A 19,496-nucleotide genomic window follows, 5' to 3' on the forward strand; every position below is an offset into this window, starting at 1 on the left:
CAGGTAGGATAGACGGAGAGATGACCTGGAGAAGGTGAGAAGGATTGGGTCAAGGGAACAGGTGGTGGGGTGGTTGGAGGGGAGGAGTTTAGAGACCTCAGATACTAAGAAAGAACAACGGTAATTTTACACACACTGTGGATAACCGACTCTAAATCTAGCAGTGCGTATTCTGGGACCAGTCAAACAATATAGCGTGCACGACACACACACACGCACACGCACGCGGTTTGCAGACACATTTTATTTAACTTTTTACAAAGATTATAACAATGATCGGTGTGATAATTCAGAGCAGTTATTTCAGTGATATCTTTCAGGTAGTAGTATTATTTTTTTGCATACCTTTCCATGACAAAATCACTTACAGCACCTTTAATGGCTTCAAAGGCTCTAGTGTATGCCATCTCTAAGGGTCCTGCCCGCAAGGTACACATTAGTTCAAATGCAAAATTTGCAAAAATATGGAACAAAGCCCATCTCTCTACTGTTGCACTCTACTGAGTCCACTGCATGAAACTTGACATAGAACTTCACACTATTGTTCCTTGTGTGGACTAGGCGATGAAATATCATTAAGCAGTAAGGGTTAAGAGTGTTTCCGTGTTTTTATTTTCACACACTGTTATGAGGATCAAAAAGGGACTGTTTTTAGTCACATGACAAAAGAATGGCTACATTCTTGTTGGTTACACCACCTGAAATTGATTTGCTGGAAAAAATGTCAAAATATGAATAAATAGTTTCACAGTTTATTTTTTGAAGAAATAATAAAGATCATTTTCAAGAATGTCATCTTGAATGAGACGTATTTTTTTATTTATTCGTTTATTTTTGTCATTTTGTTATTTTTGTCTTCAGATTACCACTTGAATTGCTTAATTGACATTACTGCTTTAAATAAAGATTATAGACTATAGATTCTATCCCCTAACCCTACCCATAAACCTAACCCTCACAAAAAACTTTTTGCATTTTTTAATTTTCAAAATAACATTGTTTAGTATGTTTTTTTTTTTTAAAGAGATTTGAATTATGGGGACACTAGAAATGTCCTCATTAACTACATTTATAGCATAATACCCTTGTAATTACCAGTTTTTGACCTAAAAACAAATCACACAAACACATCACATCACATGGACAAAATAGAATCTGGAAAAAATATAGTCACACCATTGACCCAAATACTGTAAAACAATCCAATAATAGCTGTGCAAATATACCTACTTTGCCAGGTTTAACTTTAATGATGTCAAACGGCATAGGTTTGTGCATGTCTTGTGACCATGCCCGTAATGATAATGATAGAATCTTTTTTCTTTTTTTTTCTTGTTTTATTGAGTGGTTGGAAACAATCATTATTTTTGCAAATCCAGTTGCTGCCACAAGTGCTGTACAAATTACACACTGCACCAGTAACAATGACTACGTTTACAAGGATGCCAGAAAGCGTCTTATTGCAACATCAATGTCATTTCCTCATGATGATTATGTTAATAACTAACATTTACAAACAGGGGACTATCTATTGCACTGACCATGTTTACATGCACCTAAGAAAATGGTTGTATTTTTTTGGCAGAAAACGGCATTCTGAAATATCACGTAAACAAGAACGTCGATTTTCCCTATGCTGCTTAAGGGATTAAGAGAAAGCGGTTTAACACACCTATGTTTCCCCTCAAGAACACGGCTTAATGTGGCTATTGAAATGCAGTGCTGTACATAGCAATGTAATGAATTGAACTGTTAGGCCTTCATGAGTAGAAAGGGAATTACAAGCTGACATAATTGTCAAAGACAGAACATCCTCCTCTGGTCTGTAAATGTGGGATATATCTCAGCATCATGAGAAATTAGATTTCTGGTCCTTCTGTTTCTACATTGTTAGTGGGAGGGAGAGTGAGAGGAGAAAGAAAGAGAATTTACAGTGACAAAGCTCACTGCACACTGCCTGATGTGAAGCAGCCAAGTGCAATGAACTTTAGACAGGCCTGACGGCAAGCCTGCATTAGTAAGTATACACAGGAGTACCAGTCCCTCAGGATTCCCCACCACCCCACCCCAATGACACAGCTCCTTTCACTCAAAGTTATTCTGGGCTGTCAAGCTAAAAAAAAAAAAAAAAGAGTATAAAGAACCTTAATAGTATCATAAAAGCAACTTATAGATAATCCAGTATATTGGCCAAGGCCAATTATCTGTCCATTATGAGACTTTTACTTTTTCAGTTGATAACTGTGCGTGATTGATTAACAGGGGTGTGGCAGGTTGAGCAAGAGACAGACACACTGGGTGTGGTGTCAAGCCTCTAAAAGGCATTTATTGGAAATTAAAATAAACATAAAAAAGTTCAAAAATGGTTATAAAGTGTTCATTAGGGAATTCGTTTCTAAAATGAAGGGGACTGTGACATCCTTGTTGAGAGAGGGGGCATTGTGCAAGGATGGGGAGTGTTCACAGGAGGATCTAGGATGTGGGCGGAGTCTGGCAGCCGCACGCATTTCCCTCCCTGGTGTGAGGGTCAGGACGGCCCAGCATCCGTGCCCGTCAGCAGCTACACATGCTCCAATTCATATCTAATTCACGCCGGGGGTCGAAGGGTGCAGGTCCGGTGCACACCTAATTTAGCTGGTACCCTCCCTGCTCTGCTCCTGGATCTGAAAGGACACCAGTATATAAATTGAAGCTGGCTCCCCGAGAAGAGGCAGCGTTGATGAGGCTCATCATCTGCTGTCCAAATTAGGCTTATTATAATTATGCGCCACTTCTCCTGCCCAACTCCCATCGTGGGCCTGGCTGAAGTACAGCCCTATGAGGCAGGGCGTTCTGCCACAGGAGTCATTCGACCTTGTCTGAATGCCAAAATCAACTGACAGTCTTGTCACATTTTCAGTTTTCTTCTCTTCAAGCTAGCGTGACTTTTTTTATGCCAAAATTTTCAAAAGTTAAGTGAAAAAGGAAAGTGAATTTTAAAACTGATGGTGGCACTATAGAATTTGTCCTAGAGACCCCTGTCAGTGAGCCAAATTTCAAAATGTTCCTCTTTAAAAAAAAAAAAAAGTTGGATAAAAAGTGTTTAATTCAGCAATTATGCTAGTCCATATGACTCGAGTGCTATATTCCCAGTCTCCTGAAGCCATACACTAGCTTTGAGTAAGCAATGTAAGTTGTTATTCTCTGAAAGTCTGTCCCTTTGCTGAAACTCTCAACGTTCATTCACACCTGTGCTACTGGTGCTTTTAAAACTACTCAAGCAGGTCGTTTCAAAGCTTGGTATAGTTACCTTGTCAATGGAAAAAACTGTTTTTCGTGTAGACAAATATGAAAAATCGAAAGCAACAACATATGGTGCGTCAAAAAGGTTTGACATACAGACAAATTGTTAACAGGCAGTCCTGCAAAATGCTCCCAATGATATCTTTGTTGATAGGCAAGGTGCCATGAATACAAATGATGAGAATTGTTGGTTTACACCAGTCAGTCCTGGTCTGTGTGTGTGTGTGTGTGTGTGTGTGTGTGTGTGTGTGTGTGTGTGTGTGTGTGTGCGCGCATGTGAAGACAGTGCACTGTGCACTCAGGTGAGGCAAAGGCAGGTGCTATTAGTAATGGATGGATAACACACACACACACACACACACACACACACACACACACACACACACACACACAGAGTGAGAGAGAGAGTGGATGATGCATGTCCAGTCTGTCTGTAGGCATTTCACAGTACTCCATTAATTGCATCCAGCCTCAAAAAATTTATGTTTGTTCTGTTTTTATGAAAATGAATGCGAAATGCTGTGACTGTTTTCAAGCAACTGTCTGTAATATCATGCTTAAAGCAACATACTCATCTCTGCTTTGATCATGGAGACTAATGCACACTTGCACACATGCTGAAAAACTCTCTCTCTCTCTCTCTCTCTCTGCACAAATGTGAGACTTGATTAAAGGGGAAGAGCGAATAACTACTTCAGGTTTCAACTTACAAAACATGTACAGTTGCTAATATATATATATATATATATATATATATATATATATATATATATATATATATATATATATATATAATTTCATGTCCGTGTACTTTTGAATTCAGAAATGTACATACACCTTAGCCAAATACATTTAAACTCAGTTTTTCACAATTCCTGACTTTTAATCATAGAAAACATTCCCTGTCTTAGGTCAGTTAGGATCACTACTTTTTGAATAATGTGAAATGGGAAAGTTTTGATTTGAAATTGGCCACACCCCAAATGTGTCCTGAGCCATTCAGAAGTGACTTTCCGGAGTCACGTGGTCGACTGGGCTGTCCTTATCAAAAGTTGATTGATGATCCTTTTTGGAGGATTTTTAAAAACTACCGCTCAAAAATAGTGAATGTTTAATCATGATCTTTTATATCTTGAAAACGGTACAAGAGATATGACATTAATTGTTATCAACATTCTCTATGTGAACAAGCAAGCATTAACCCTAAATTGAGATTAAGCAGGCATGGGAGAGACGGTCTCCTTCAGCAATTTAGGTGTCATGGATGAGTTTTTATGGCTCTCTAATGGCTCAGTGGGGGAACACTCTCTGATCTGTGGAATGTGATGTTGTGTTCATTTGATGGCTTTGTTCGTGGATAATCCTACATTAGAATTTATAGTAAAAGAGTAAGTAAATAATTTGCTTTTTGTTGTATTGAAGTGACGGTAAAAAAATCTGCTTCTTTCTTTACCGAAATCATGACGATGCAGCCTTTCCTGTGTCCATGGAAACCTCTGTTCCTATGTACCTGCATTACCTCCAATGATACCTTTATTTGTTTATTTCCAAAGACAATGTTTCAAAAGCAATGCTGAATGCGATATCTGTGAGTTTGTTTACTGTGCACCACTAAGTGTAAAATGCATTTATTATTTTGCCAAGACGAAACAAGATGCAGTTTTGCCAACCTTTAATATAATGCAGCATAATGTAGTATTTCTGTATAGCTAAAATAGCTGGAAGTGGCTTATACCGGAAATGGTCAACATTCAAGGTTTAATGGTGGCGCCCTAAAGGTGGATAATACTAACAGTATAATAGCTGGACTCAAGTTCCATTTTTGAGGTTACATGGGTATATAGATGATATGATTGAATTTTAAAAATACAATGCTGTGTTTTTGATGGTTTTATAATTCCCTTAAGGTGTTCAGTCAAAAAATAAATACATAATACAAAATCCCCCCTGAGTTTCCACTGGGAGACATGAGTTCCTGAGTCAAAACCACAGACAAATGGGAGATCTCAGGTGGGAGATGGGTGTAGAGGATGCTTGGGTGAGGTTATTCCTTCAGTGACAAGGCTGGTAAAAGGCTGAAGCACCATCTTGGGCTGTATGCGAGGTGGGCAGGCCCATCTGAGATCAGCTCCTTTGCTAAATCCTCTGAGGTCCTCAAGTACTTTTAACCATCAGAGCTGCAACATGGGCCAGTGTTACAATTAAGTTGAATCATTCTTTTTAAATATCCTATTTCTTTCATCTAACCCCAATGTAACCTAACCTAACCCTTAACCCTAAAGGACAAAAAAGTGTTTTCAAATTACCTAACCTTTTCTCAGTCTCTCTTTTACTCATTCACATTACATCCATTCTTACCCTATATTTTGTCATTGTGTTTTCATAGGTACTGCTTTAATGAAGAAACAGACCTGCTAACAATCTCACGGAAGGGACCCTCCAGAAGAATTATGGGGTCACCATGGAAACCACTTCTTCTGCTGTCAGTTATCAGTGGCATGGCAGGTAGGAGAGCGGTGGTGTGATTATATCAAGATAAGAAACTGCCTTTCCTCAAAACAGACTCCCTGTCTCCTCATATCTTCCTCTTTCTCACAGCAACATTGACAAAGGGCTGCTGTGAAACACTTCATGTTATTTCCTGGCTTGTTAGTGCTCAACTGGGCAGATATTCGCATTATCTGCAGCTCACATAACATCTTACACTTATTTTCACAATACATAAAATGGGAAAAGGAGGAGGCGAGAACCGGATGAACTATCAAAGTAATATTTAATGTAAAATTTAAACATAAAGACAAAAAATAAAAACACACACGGCAGCTGCGTGTGGCTCTCTCTCTCTCTCCCGAACTGCCGAATCCGGCTGCCTTTATCCCTGTCCCTCGGCTGATTAGTCCGATCCCACCCTCCTCCTCGTCACAATCATATTCAATCATATTTCGACCAATACATTTAGATGTTACCTATTTTCTTTAACCTGTAGAAACATTTTATGGGTGAATCTCACAAAATCGGTCAATGATATGTCATATTAAATGCTAAAAAAACAGGTAATGTTTCAAAATATTGACAGCCGTGTAAAGAGGGGAGCTGTGAAACACATTCTGTTATTTCTTGGCTTGTTGGTGCATGACTAGGCAGATATTCACATTACCTGCTGGTTTCATAACGTCTGAGAGGTATATTTTCTTGAACAGTTAGCATGGAATGACATGGGTAAGCAAACATCAGATACCGTAATTGACGACTAAATTGCAGTCTTGATTGTGTAATGTTGTGCGTCTTTAGCAGAGAGAGGAGCCCTGGGTATGCAATTATAGAACAGATGTTTGCACCATATCAAGCTACAAGGCAAACAAGCTTGGATGAAAGCTTTTTCCATTAGCATGCACATGTTTCACATGCAGCCTTTGAAGGACCACTTTGTATAGCCAGTTTCTTGTCTGAAATACTGATACAAGGAATTTTCTGAAGAGCAGAAAAGAGATAAATAAAAACAAAGAAACTAAAATATAAAAGGTATTTTCCTACCCAAGCAGTACTGTGAAGTCAAGCTAGATTGGGTAGTGTTAAAAACATATTTCATTGTAATATGCAGAGACATCTATAAGTAAGCCATTTGTACTGGAGCTCTTTGGCGATTTCAAACCATTAGTGGTGTCTTTCATGAATAAATCTGTTTTTTTGAACAAATATTAGTGTTAAGATTATTCTTGTTTACTTCCATGCACTGACTCCCTTAATTTTTCCCTTTGAAAACATGTGACTACTTTGGTGGCTTTTCTTGATTTCAAAGACTGTCTACAGCATTTCAGTGTGCGCTGTGAAGGAGCATATCTTTGGTTTGACCCACTAAACTAATATGCCCTTCACTGAACCAAATGTGATTTGAACAAGAGATCTTGTTAGTTAAAGTACTGAACATATCAGGCATCTTGTTCTTGAACTAGGATCTGTTGACAACTGAAAGAGAGGGGAAAAGTTTTTTGCATATTCAGTTTGCCCACTTTGCCGATCGACTGAGTGTTTTGGGCCAGATCGAGACTCTGAAAGAATCTTTTTGTTGAATGGATTCAAAAGACTTGAGTTACTGGGATTAATTAAAATTTCCACCAGTGCAAAACTCTGTTATCAGAGATCAGCTAATGGCATGAGTTTGAAGCTGGACAATATGTTTACTTGTCCAATGGCAGATGAGGGAGTCTTTAGAAAAACATGTTTGAAAAGAGTAGCACTTTATGTTACAGTACTGTTCTACATGTACGTACATTCAATTACAACAACTATAGTAATTACTAGGTAATAACTATAAACCTAACCCTTACCCTAACCTTAACCCATATTAAGTACATGTAGTTACCTAATTCTACTCAGTACTATCTTGGGTAAGTACACTGTAAGTATACTAAAAGTGCACATATTGCAAAATAAAGTGCAACCATAAAGTCATTATTTGTACAGATATTTATATACATAATTCTAATTATATTATTTGCAAAACAAACATCTAAATATTTTTATGGACAGAGCAAAAATAAAATAAGTTGGTAAAAATAAAAAATAAAGTACAAAATGTTGGTTAATCAGTATTCGCTACTTGCTAAAGAACTGTTATAAAAGCAATATCACACAAGCAAGAGTGATCAGAAATATGCTATGGAAATATTATGGATTACAGAAATAAAATGGATCTGTCAACCAATGAATACATTAAAATTATTACAATCCTGAACATACAGTTATAAATAAAATATGCACAGTACTTTACAGATTTAATAAATGAAATACACATGAATTCATTATGAAGTCTTGACCTCAAATAACGTTTTTCTTTTAATGTAAATTAGAACACAAATCTGAAATCATCATCAATTTGTGTAAAATGTGATATAATAAAGACATCTTCATTTAAAAATGAATGTCTGTATCATTCATCAGAACTTCACAAAGTGTTTGTGGAGCCTGGTCACAGAGTTATATCACTCAAACCCACACAGCATCTGAGCAAAGAACAGATTGCACACACACACACGTACACTCAAGATCTCACAGATTTTATTCATGTCATTCTATCGACGTGAAATGAAAGTCTTATTAAACTCAAGGCTTTTTTTTAAACAAACTAGACTGTATAGTGTTTTCATGCTCATTCAAATATTATTCATCTTTTCCAAAACCTAGTGAGCTAGCCTTGCTGTATACATAGCCAGCTTACTTCTTTAGAAAATAAATTACTTATTCGTAACACTCTACATGGAGTTTGATGTTAGCATATTGCTAAGCTAATGGCGTGATACTCCAATCAGTATAAATATACATAGCACACACAAATATTGTGTAAAATAGTCAAATAATAGTCACATTTATTTACAATACACTAAACAATTTTTTTTTTATCAATACAATTATTATTGACATTTCTCTTTACTTGTCCGCCATCTTGGATAAATGTTTTTTAATGAGCATGTAGCAATTAATCAGGGATTTTTGTGTACCCAAAAGCTCTCTAAAACCACCAAACCAGACCAGCCTGAGATACCAGTTAAGACTAACAAACCAGCTGAGGCTGGTTATTTTTATTTTTTTATTTTTCATCAGGGATTGAAAAATTCATATTGGTCTACCACTACCTATGATACCTTAAAATGTGGACTCTGTAGGCAGATTATTAAGCTTTAGATGAAACCTGCCACAGCAATAGCTTGACAAGGTAGGCACTGTAAAAACTACACCCAATATGTTGTTCCATTGCATTATTTTATCAGTAATAAATATCTCCAAATAATTTGTTTATCAGTAATAAATATCTCCAGCTAATTTGTTTATATTACGAAGCATTGACATTTGTGTTCTAAAGAGTTCATATTAGTCTGGTTTGTCAGATCTTTTTAGCCCTAGCATCAAACCCCCTTTAGCATTTAATCTCTGTGAAAGGTTCAGCGGGTGACTGCCTTCCCGTGGGCCATATCTGTCTGTGAATAAATACACTAATGCTGGTGGGAACAGAGTGAGTGAGTCACAGGGAGTCTCTATACGAAGTGATACCATCTGAGACTCCTGGAGTGCATCAAAATGAAAGTGTCGATTGAGGTTTGGAGAGAGACCAAGATGGGGACAGGGTGAAAGAAGGGAAAGGCTTTGAACATATTGCAACATTTGCAGGTTGGCATCTATAACAGCAAAGGTCTGTCGGTGTCAGAGGTGCCTGTAAAATGTGTGACCCGCATGATAACTTTGCAGAGGTTGTGCTTGTTATACCGCACACAGGTGGAATTGCTCCCCATTTTGCCTTGCTAAAATAACGCCATTTTGAGACTTCTCAGTGTAATCCTATGTTTGGCAGGTGATTCCCAATGGTCAGAATCCTGCTATGTGATATATAAGAAGTGATTTTTTTTTTTCCCTGCCAGGTAATCAAGCTTTCTGACCCCCTCTGCCTGTCTGAGCTGTATAGAATGTTATTTTGGTTTTCCCATAGGTACTGTTATTCCTGCATCCACACGTGACTTGAAAATGTTGGTGCGATTTGCTAAGGGGTATGAATTGAATCGGACTGTGGAATAAAATTGGACTGATAACTCAAAAAGGAAAAAAGGAAAAGTCTTTTTCCAGGTTGGTTTTTTTTCCACTCTGCCTCTAGAAATCTGTGGTACGTGCACAAGGCCATGACAATACTTCACAATCTGTTTACTGCAAGGCAAATAAGTAATTTGTTCTCCATGTCTGTCCATGACTTGAATTGTTGCCTGGCAGACATTGTGACCATTCTAGTTTCTAAGAGGTGTTGAGAAACTGTCCCTGCTCATGTCAGGGACAAACACAATAGGCCTGCAGTGTTGAGGAGCAACTAACTAAAGGTAGCGTCACTACTAGTTTAACTAAATGTTTCAGGAGCATGACAGTAGTTCAGCTGTATTCAAAATTAAATTGAGTCATTTTCAGTTGAAGACATTTTGTGCCGAAAAATGGAAATGTATGTTTAAAGCATCTAAAAAACATTTCAGGTAATGAATTTAGCTAGATGCTAATACTTACATGTAAATGCTAACACTATGTGACAAGGGCTTGTCTAGTCAAAACATTACTTAAGATAATATTTTATGATGTGGTAATATGTTTGCCCTTTTTACTTGTAGACAATAAGTGCTGAGGGATTTTAAATGAGTTTTAAATGAACGTTTAAAGGGGTCATGAATTGGAAAATCAAACTTACCTTGATATCTTGACATATAAGAGTTCATAACACTATAAAAACATAGTGTAAATTTCAGAACTGAAAACGTATTTTTTAGTCCAAAAACATGCTTTATTGAAACCAAGGTGGCAAAATGACTTGTCTACCTCCTCCTCACTAATACATCATAGTGAGGTATTACATCAGCACAGGCCAGCCTCTGCATGAACAGATCAACACCTACTTTATCGTTGACACTGCTTAGGCCCGCCCACCTGTTTTAGGGTTAGAGTAGAGCGGTGAGATTATTTTTGGAGCAACAGGAGGTGTCAACATGACCACGAAGATGTCAAGACGTTGTGTAGTCCCAATTTGGGGGAAACTGGATTTCTTGCATTTGCTTCGCAACGATCCCAACATTAAGAATTTTATTTTGGACCCGACAGTGATGTTGCAACAAACAAGTGTGAGAATCCATGTTAATTGATTTGCTTGATCTGTATGTTACAGACTGTTAGATGTGTACTGAGTATTTGATTTGATCCTAGTGATTTTTTTTCTCGTGTATTAGTTTTAATGCACAGGGATCTCTAAGAAGCATATATTTTCTTGTCTGTTGGCATTATGGCACAGTTACCACAGATGCAGCTAAAAAATATTGATATCAATGTATTTAGAGAATCTTTTTCCTTTCGAATGAAAACAGGACTCATTGTAATGACCATAATGAATATATTATGAAAGACGATTATATCATAAAGGACAGTGTGACAAACACCGGTGAATGTATCCTGTGTACTTTTACATGTTTCACAGTTATAAGTGTGATAGCACCATGTATTTACACTTTAGTTGGCACTGTTATGTGTGCCAACTAAAGGCACGCATAAAGGGGTCAGAAAGCTTTGAAGAGCATTTTGCCTGAAAGCAGATCGCAATGCGCGCACCCGCCCCACCCCAACACGAGAGCAGCATTCTCTTCTCCCAAACAAACAAAACAAAACTGATGTGTGTCCCTCTCAGATATAGAGCGGAGGCAGGGAAACACACATCGTTTGTCTTGACTCTGTCATATTTATATATTTTTTTTCTTTCTTTTTTCCCACCTTTTTTTCATTTTGAAAGCAAGAAAGAGAAAAGAGAAAAGGTTCACTGCACACTGCCTAACAGAATCTAACTCTTAACAGAGGAAAGAAAGTTTGACAGGCTCGTGATAGCACACAGCACAGAATGGCTCTGAAGACGAAAAATCGGATGATGCACCGGTGACACATCTATTTATAGCCACTGCGCCAGGTGCGTCCAATGATTGCAGAGGCTATAAATACCAGTCAATGTTCATTGACGTGTTGCATACATATTCACAGCTGGTCACAATTGAGACTTGTTCCCAAAGCGCTCTTCAGTGCAGCATCACAGTGAAGCTTTTTGTAAAGGGAACAACCCCACACACGAGTAAGGGGCATTTACACTTATCCATATGCAAAAATGTTAACCAATCACAGCAGTGGGCATTTACACTGAAATCTTCATATTTGTAGTATTTGAATCAGAGGCACAAAAACTGGATAGAAAATTATTCCTAAATTCCTAAACTTTTAATGAAAAGATCACACTAACATTATACATGGACCTCAAGGAACATTATAAAATAAAATAAAAATCTAATTAATGACACCTTTAACCTAAAAGTTAATAATGCATTTTAAGGTAATTAATTTAGCTAGATGCTAACACATGTAAACACAAAATTAATGTGACAGTATGTTGACATACTGGCACACTGTCTTACCACACAGACAAACTACCTGCAATACAGCTCAAACATACACTAAATGTATTTAAATTAAGTAATTGCCATTCTTTTTAGCACAAACATCCACTGAATAAATAGATTTTTTTTTTTTTGGTAATGTTTATACACATTTTCTATTGATCATGGCAACAGTTACTCATAATATGGTGATCAAGTGATTTTAACTGGGCATATATCCAGATGCATGTTGTAGTTTTTCTGCATTTTAAAGAGCCAATTCATATGTCTGGACTGCAGTGGTGAAGTAATACTGTACAGCCTGTTAAAGTATGCAAGAGGTCCATATTTCAAAGTGGATTAAGTGGCAAGCTAGGAAAGATTTAACTCAAGAGCAAACTCTGAGGTAAATATTCAAAATATGGATGAATTTATCGAAATATCGCAAATGTACATATTGAGATGCAAGACACAAGAGCTTGTGATAACGGCATGATTTTAATACAGTAACGTTCAGTACAGCGTAGATAGCTGAGAATAGACTGGGCGTGCAATTGTATATATATATATATATACACTCACCTAAAGGATTATTAGGAACACCATACTAATACTGTGTTTGACCCCCTTTCGCCTTCAGAACTGCCTTAATTCTACATGGCATTGATTCAACAAGGTGCTGAAAGCATTCTTTAGAAATGTTGGCCCATATTGATAGGATAGCATCTTGCAGTTGATGGAGATTTGTGGGATGCACATCCAGGGCACGAAGCTCCCGTTCCACCACATCCCAAAGATGCTCTATTGGGTTGAGATCTGGTGACTGTGGGGGCCATTTTAGTACAGTGAACTCATTGCCATGTTCAAGAAACCAATTTGAAATGATTCAAGCTTTGTGACATGGTGCATTATCCTGCTGGAAGTAGCCATCAGAGGATGGGTACATGGTGGCCATAAAGGGATGGACATGGTCAGAAACAATGCTCAGGTAGGCTGTGGCATTTAAACAATGCCCAATTGGCACTAAGGGGCCTAAAGTCTGCCAAGAAAACATCCCCCACACGTTACACCACCACCACCAGCCTGCACAGTGGTAACAAGGCATGATGGATCCATGTTGTCATTCTGTTTACGCCAAATTCTGACTCTACCATCTGAATGTCTCAACAGAAATCGAGACTCATCAGACCAGGCAACATTTTTCCAGTCTTCAACTGTCCAATTTTGGTGAGCTCTTGCAAATTGTAGCCTCTTTTTCCTATTTGTAGTGGAGATGAGTGGTACCCGGTGGGGTCTTCTGCTGTTGTAGCCCATCCGCCTCAAGGTCGTGCGTGTTGTGGCATCACAAATGCTTTGCTGCATACCTCGGTTGTAACGAGTGGTTATTTCAGGCAAAGTTGCTCTTCTATCAGCTTGAATCAGTCGGCCCATTCTCCTCTGACCTCTAGCATCAACAAGGCATTTTCGCCCACTGGACTGCCGCATACTGGATGTTTTTCCCTTTTCACACCATTCTTTGTAAACCCTAGAAATGGTTGTGCGTGAAAATCCCAGTAACTGAGCAGATTGTGAAATACTCAGACCGGCCCGTCTGGCACCAACAACCATGCCACGGTCAAAATTGCTTAAATCCCCTTTCTTTCCCATTCTGACATTCAGTTTGGAGTTCAGGAGATTGTCTTGACCAGGACCACACCCCTAAATGCATTGAAGCAACTGCCATGTGATTGGTTGATTAGATAATTGCATTAATGAGAAATTGAACAGGTGTTCCTAATAATCCTTTAGGTGAGTGTACATATATATATATATATATATATATATATATATATATATATATATATATATATATATATGATATTGAGCTTTTAACTTGAATGAATATATAGATTGTTTTATAAACAAAGATTTAAGCTTTAAATTGAATAAGCCTCAATGTACTTGTTACGGTTCTGTATGAATTACCTCACACATTGACATATCAGCCATGTTTTATGTCTATCACATTCAGAATTTTTTCCAGCAGTCCTCTCAAGTTCTTGTTGCAGCAGCTGTGTTTGTTCTTGCTTTGTAAATGTGTTGAAATTAGGGATGTGCAAATCTACCAATTTTCATAATCGAGTAGTCAGCCGTTTGTTTGAATGAGTAGTGGAATAGTTGGTGGTAAGGATAATGTGTAATTAGACTGTTTACATGATCAGATGCGTTTCATAGGGATATATGCATGTTAAACACAAAGTCGGCAAGGTGGCTCAGTGGTTAGCACTGTCACCTCACAGCAAGAAGGAGCTGGGTTTGAGTTCTCGCTCAACTGGGCCTTTTTGTGTGGAGTTTCCATGTTCTTACCCTGGTTGTGTGGGTTTCCTTCAGGTTATCCAGTTTCCCCCACAAGTCCAAAAACATGCAGTTTAAGTGAAAAACTGCCTTGTAGGTGTGAGTGAGATGTTTCCAGCCAGTGGGGGTTGCGTCATATGGTTTGGCGTAAAACCTGTGCCAAGTCAAATATGCAAATCACAAATGGTCCCCCATGGGACCCCCCATAAGAAGTCAAAGAAATATTTGAAATATACCCAAATATTTGTATTTTAGTAAAGATAATAATGACAAATATTATTTAATTTACACAGTTAGGAAACGGTCCATTTTTGTTCAATTATTTACAATAATCAGGTGTGTACAGTGCTAGCATTTTACTTGCATTTGTGAGTGAAAATTATTGCTTGCTGAACTTTTGTTATAAGTTATGAACTTATTATTGTAGCCATCAGAATGAAAACACCCTAATGTATATTCCGTCATATACCAAATACTCTTAAAAGAGGTGTGTTAGTTATTGTTGCATTGAAAGCACCTTTTTTCACTCTCACATGGTCGTGAGCACTGTCCTCTCCCTCCCTCTCTTTTTTCATGAGCACATAGAGACCGAGGGAGATTTAAGTTGAGTTTCTTGCTTGTTTTTATGTGTCAAAATGACAGACATCATTTTGAATAATGACAGATTAATCTCACGCTCACACAAAAATAGCGAGCCAAATTCAAATGTGCGAATCCATAATATGCATCCTCGTCTAACTCAACGAGGATGCATATCCTCGTCTAACTCAACGTGATTAGCAAAATATCAAACAAATATAAAAAACAAAAATAATAATAATAATAAAATGAATCGGTTACTTAACGTAACCTCGGTTCTCTCTAGAAGAGGGAACGAGTATTGCGTAAGCTAGCTTACGCTACGGGAAAGATTCATCTTTTCTGAGATATTGAAGCCAAAAAATTATCCTTAATTTTGTATCCATTGTCAACGCAGTGCAGCATCTGCATACCTTGAGCGGGCTATCTAGCGAGCTCCTTGGTTGCTCTGCGGCAACTGCTGCAGCCTATAGACGAACTTGAGTGAACTTGCGTCCAATGACAGGCGCCCGTGCCGTCACTGTATCAAAGCCCGCCAGAATGGGCGTGGCTAGAGTGCATATAAGCGTAAGTTCGTAGGCTGGAACCCTGGTTTTCATTGAATGAAGCGAAAATAGCTCGTGGCGCGAGCACGGCCGGCTACGCAATACTCGTTCCCTCTTCTAGAGAGAACCGAGGTTACGTTAAGTAACCGATTCGTTCTCTTACGAGAGGTTCTCTCGTATTGCGTAAGCTAGCTTACGCTACGGGAACCCATTGTCAACGCCGTGCGCGCCAAGCATCCACTGCATGAGCCCCGGGGGTGGGGGGACCCGGGGGAGCCCTTGTGAGTGGGGGAATAATATTTGGCCGGCAAGAGTGCGGGCCAATGTGTGTGTAATACATAAGCACATATTGGGAAGGGACAGACAGAGCGGTGGTGCCCAGCCCGCTGCCACACATATGTCGTGAATGGAAATCCCGCTGGACCATGCCCACGAGGAGGCCATGCCTCTAGTGGAGTGAGCCCTAATGCCTAACGGGCATGGTAGGTCTTTTGACGCGTACGCGGCAGCAATAGCGTCCACTATCCCAAGTCCGGTGAGACGCGCGGGTGTTTAGCCAATGCTGAAGTGGGCGCATGCACAGTAAACCCAGCTGAAGTACTGCTGCGGCTGAGGCCATATAACCTAGCATTCTCTGAAATTTTTTCAGAGGCGTGAGGCTGTTCATCTGAAAGGACGCGGCTAGTCGCTGAACACGGCGCGCGCGCTGTGTAGATAAGCGAGCCGTCATCGCCATGGAGTCTAGTTCTATTCCAAGAAAGGAAATTGCATGACTGGGCTGTAGTGAGCTCTTGGTCCAATTGACTGCAAGACCCAAACTGTTCAGATGACTGAGGAGAACTGTCCTGTGAGACAGAAGCTCCGTATGTGACTGTGCCAAAATCAGCCAATCATCCAAATAGTTCAGAATTCGCAAGCCCTGACTCTGCAGGGGTGCGAGTGCCGCATCCATGCACTTCGTGAAAGTACGGGGTGCTAAAGACAGGCCAAACGGAAGGACGGTGTATTGATAAACCTGGCCGTCGAAGGCGAATCTCAAGAATGGCCTGTGACGGGGATTTATCTGAATCTGAAAGTAGGCATCTTTCAGATCGAGAGAAATAAACCAGTCCCCCTGGTGCACATGCGCGAGGAGTTTCCTGATTGTAAGCATTTTGAACGGTCTTTTTGCGAGCACCTTGTTCAAAACCCTGAGATCTAATATTGGTCTGAGGCCGCCGTCTTTCTTGGGGACAAGAAAATAATGGCTGTAAAACCCCGACTTGCTCAGAGAAGGTGGCACTCTCTCTATGGCCCTTTTGCACAGAAGGTTTGCTTTTTCTGAACGAAGCATGCAGGCTGCTTCCGTGTTCACAGTAGTTTCGAGCCGCGCTCTGAAGCGGGGAGGGCGGCGATTGAACTGTAGCAAATAGTCCTGTTTTATTGTGCTTAACACCCATTTGGATATCCCTGGGATAGCTTTCCACGCTTTGAAGCGTAACGCTAGAGGGTGAATGGCCAAGTCACCCTGATTGCCGCACACAGCGAGCTGAACAGAATGTGTGAGCGCGCTTACTGTGCTTATGCATGACTGCTCGCAGACAGCAGGGACAGGCTGTTCTGTGAGTGACTTCCCGATTGAGGTGAATGGGGAAAGAGTCACATCTGTGAAGTGATGCGCGAGCATAGTCACGGGCATGGGACTTACATACAGAGAGGTGTTTGCTGGCCGTGTGACAGAGCGGGCAGAGAAGGGCGCCGCGCACGGATTCGTGGGCGCGTTTATTGACTCTAACACTCGAGCTGGCTGTGCCCGCTTTATGTGAGTGGGCTCTGATAGGGACACGGGAAGTGTAATGCTTGTGTGTAGGGGTGAACACTGGATTGTGGGCACATTTTCTACACATAAGTCATGTTTGCTTTTCACAAGATTTCTTTGGGTCGCCGTGAAAACGGCATTTGTGTGCAGGCAAGCGGGCAGTATCACCGGCTTGTTGGCTGCTGAATCCACCACTGCAGTAGCCTGAGAGAAGGTGACTGACAGGGGGCGAAGCTTTGACGGTGGTCCGGCCGCGGCGGGACTGAACCGTCATTTCCTTAACAAAGCTAGGAGGACTTCGGTTGCTCAGGTTTCAGCGCAATCTTAGGCCGAGGCCAGCGGGGGGCGGCGGTCTGCGGCGGCTGTCTGAGTACGTTCTAGGGTGGCCGCACTGTCGACGCTGAGAAGTCTGGCTTTGCTGAGCTGGGCGCTGTGAAGAGGCTCGTGCAGGAGGCTGGTCACGTGGGCGGCCTGCAGAGGAGCTAGCGCGACGAGGCAGGAAGAGATTCAAGGCTTGGGTGGCTTTCTGGACTTCCGAGAAACGGTCAACAATGCCACTCACCGCGGAACCGAAGAGACCGGACGGAGAGAGCGGCGCGTTGAGGAACGTGGAGAGTTCAGCTTCTCCCATGTCGGCTAGCGTTAGCCATAGGTGTCTCTCGGTCACAGTCAGCGCGGCCATGCACTTCCCTAGGGCTTGAGCTGCAGCTTTGGTGGCGCGAAGGGCGAGATCCGTCGCGCTCCTTAGATCTGAAACAGCCTCTGGGTGCCTGCCTTTCTCATCCCACTCTCGAAGAAGGTCCGCTTGGAAGATCTGTAAAACGGCCATGGAATGCACAGCAGATGCGGCTTGGCCAGCAGCGGCATAGGCGCGGCCAACACAGGCGGAAGTAGTTCTGCAGGCCTTAGACGGGAGCACTGGCTTAGACCACCATCTCGCGGAGGGCGGGCAAAGGTGTGCTGCTACCAAATCCTCGACCGGGGGGATGGAAGAGTAGCCCCTCTCGGTGGCGCCGTCCACCGAAGCAAGAGAGGTGGAGACATGGGATCGATTCCTGGCCGAGAGAGGCGCGTTCCACGATTTAGAGAGCTCGGCGTGGAGTTCCGGCAGGAAGGGAGCGGCCCGGGCCGTGGGCGCCGCGCGGCGACGGCTCTGAAGAAAGCAGCCGTCGAGTCTGTTGGGAGCCTGCTCAGAGGGCGATGACCACTCGAGCCCGAGGCGGTCGGCGGCCTGTGTGAGGAGGCGCGTTAGTTCTTCCTCGACTCCGGCGCGGGTCCTGCTGGATTCCTGGGCCGAGGAGGAGGCTTGGGAGCCTGACCACTCCTCGCTGTCCGAAGCCATGATGGAACAGCAGCCCTTATCCTCCGCCTCGTCATCCGAGATGGCAACAGTGCGGCCGCTCGGCGGCAACTGCGTGTCCCGGGGGGGCGGGGAGGGTGAAAGCGAGGCTCGAGGGAGAGGCTCCGGCGAGGTAGTCGCTTCTAACACCGGTTCTGGCAGCCTTTGGGAGCGGCGCTTCTTTCTGCGTGGCGAAACGAAAGGCGGCACGCTGGCTTCGGTTTTGAGTGCTTCGAATCGAGCCTGCAGGGTCGACATCGGAAGCTCCTCGCAGAGGTCGCATCCGCCGTCAGCGAGGGCGAGCTCTGCATGTTCCAGTCCCAGGCAGAGAGCGCATATGAGGTGGCGGTCTCCGGCACTGAGAGGGGCGCGGCATGAGGCGCAGGTGGTGCAAGGCATCTTTAAAAAGACGCTCGTTGCTCTTTTTGTGAAGTTCGCTGAAGAACTAGCTTGCTCTAAAAAGGTTACGTCGCCGGATGGCGTAGCTCGCAGCTGAAGGTGGCGAAGACGGCCGGCTTCTTTGAGCGCTGTCCAAGCTTGCTAGATGCCCCTCGAACGGCGACGCGGCTTCTGCAGTTCAGAGATGCGAAGAGCTTCGCTGAATAGATGAAAATCAGGGTTCCAGCCTACGAACTTACGCTTATATGCACTCTAGCCACGGCCATTCTGGCGGGCTTTGATACAGTGAC

At 41.6% G+C, this 19,496-nt stretch overlaps 1 protein-coding gene across 2 annotated transcripts in view; it reads left to right on the top strand.

Annotated features, from left to right (window-relative positions):
- The window catches only part of LOC127661925 (contactin-5-like), a 360,754-nt gene that overhangs the window by 108,851 nt on the left and 232,407 nt on the right, over positions 1–19,496 (top strand). For both annotated transcript variants that reach the window (XM_052152886.1, XM_052152887.1), the window contains exon 2: positions 5,669–5,787. In XM_052152886.1, the coding sequence (XP_052008846.1) occupies positions 5,733–5,787 (55 nt within the window). In that variant the 5' untranslated portion in view covers positions 5,669–5,732. The remainder of the gene's footprint in view (positions 1–5,668; positions 5,788–19,496) is intronic.

Source organism: Xyrauchen texanus, chromosome 21, assembly GCF_025860055.1.
Source record: "Xyrauchen texanus isolate HMW12.3.18 chromosome 21, RBS_HiC_50CHRs, whole genome shotgun sequence".
In the NCBI taxonomy this organism is placed as follows: domain Eukaryota; kingdom Metazoa; phylum Chordata; class Actinopteri; order Cypriniformes; family Catostomidae; genus Xyrauchen; species Xyrauchen texanus.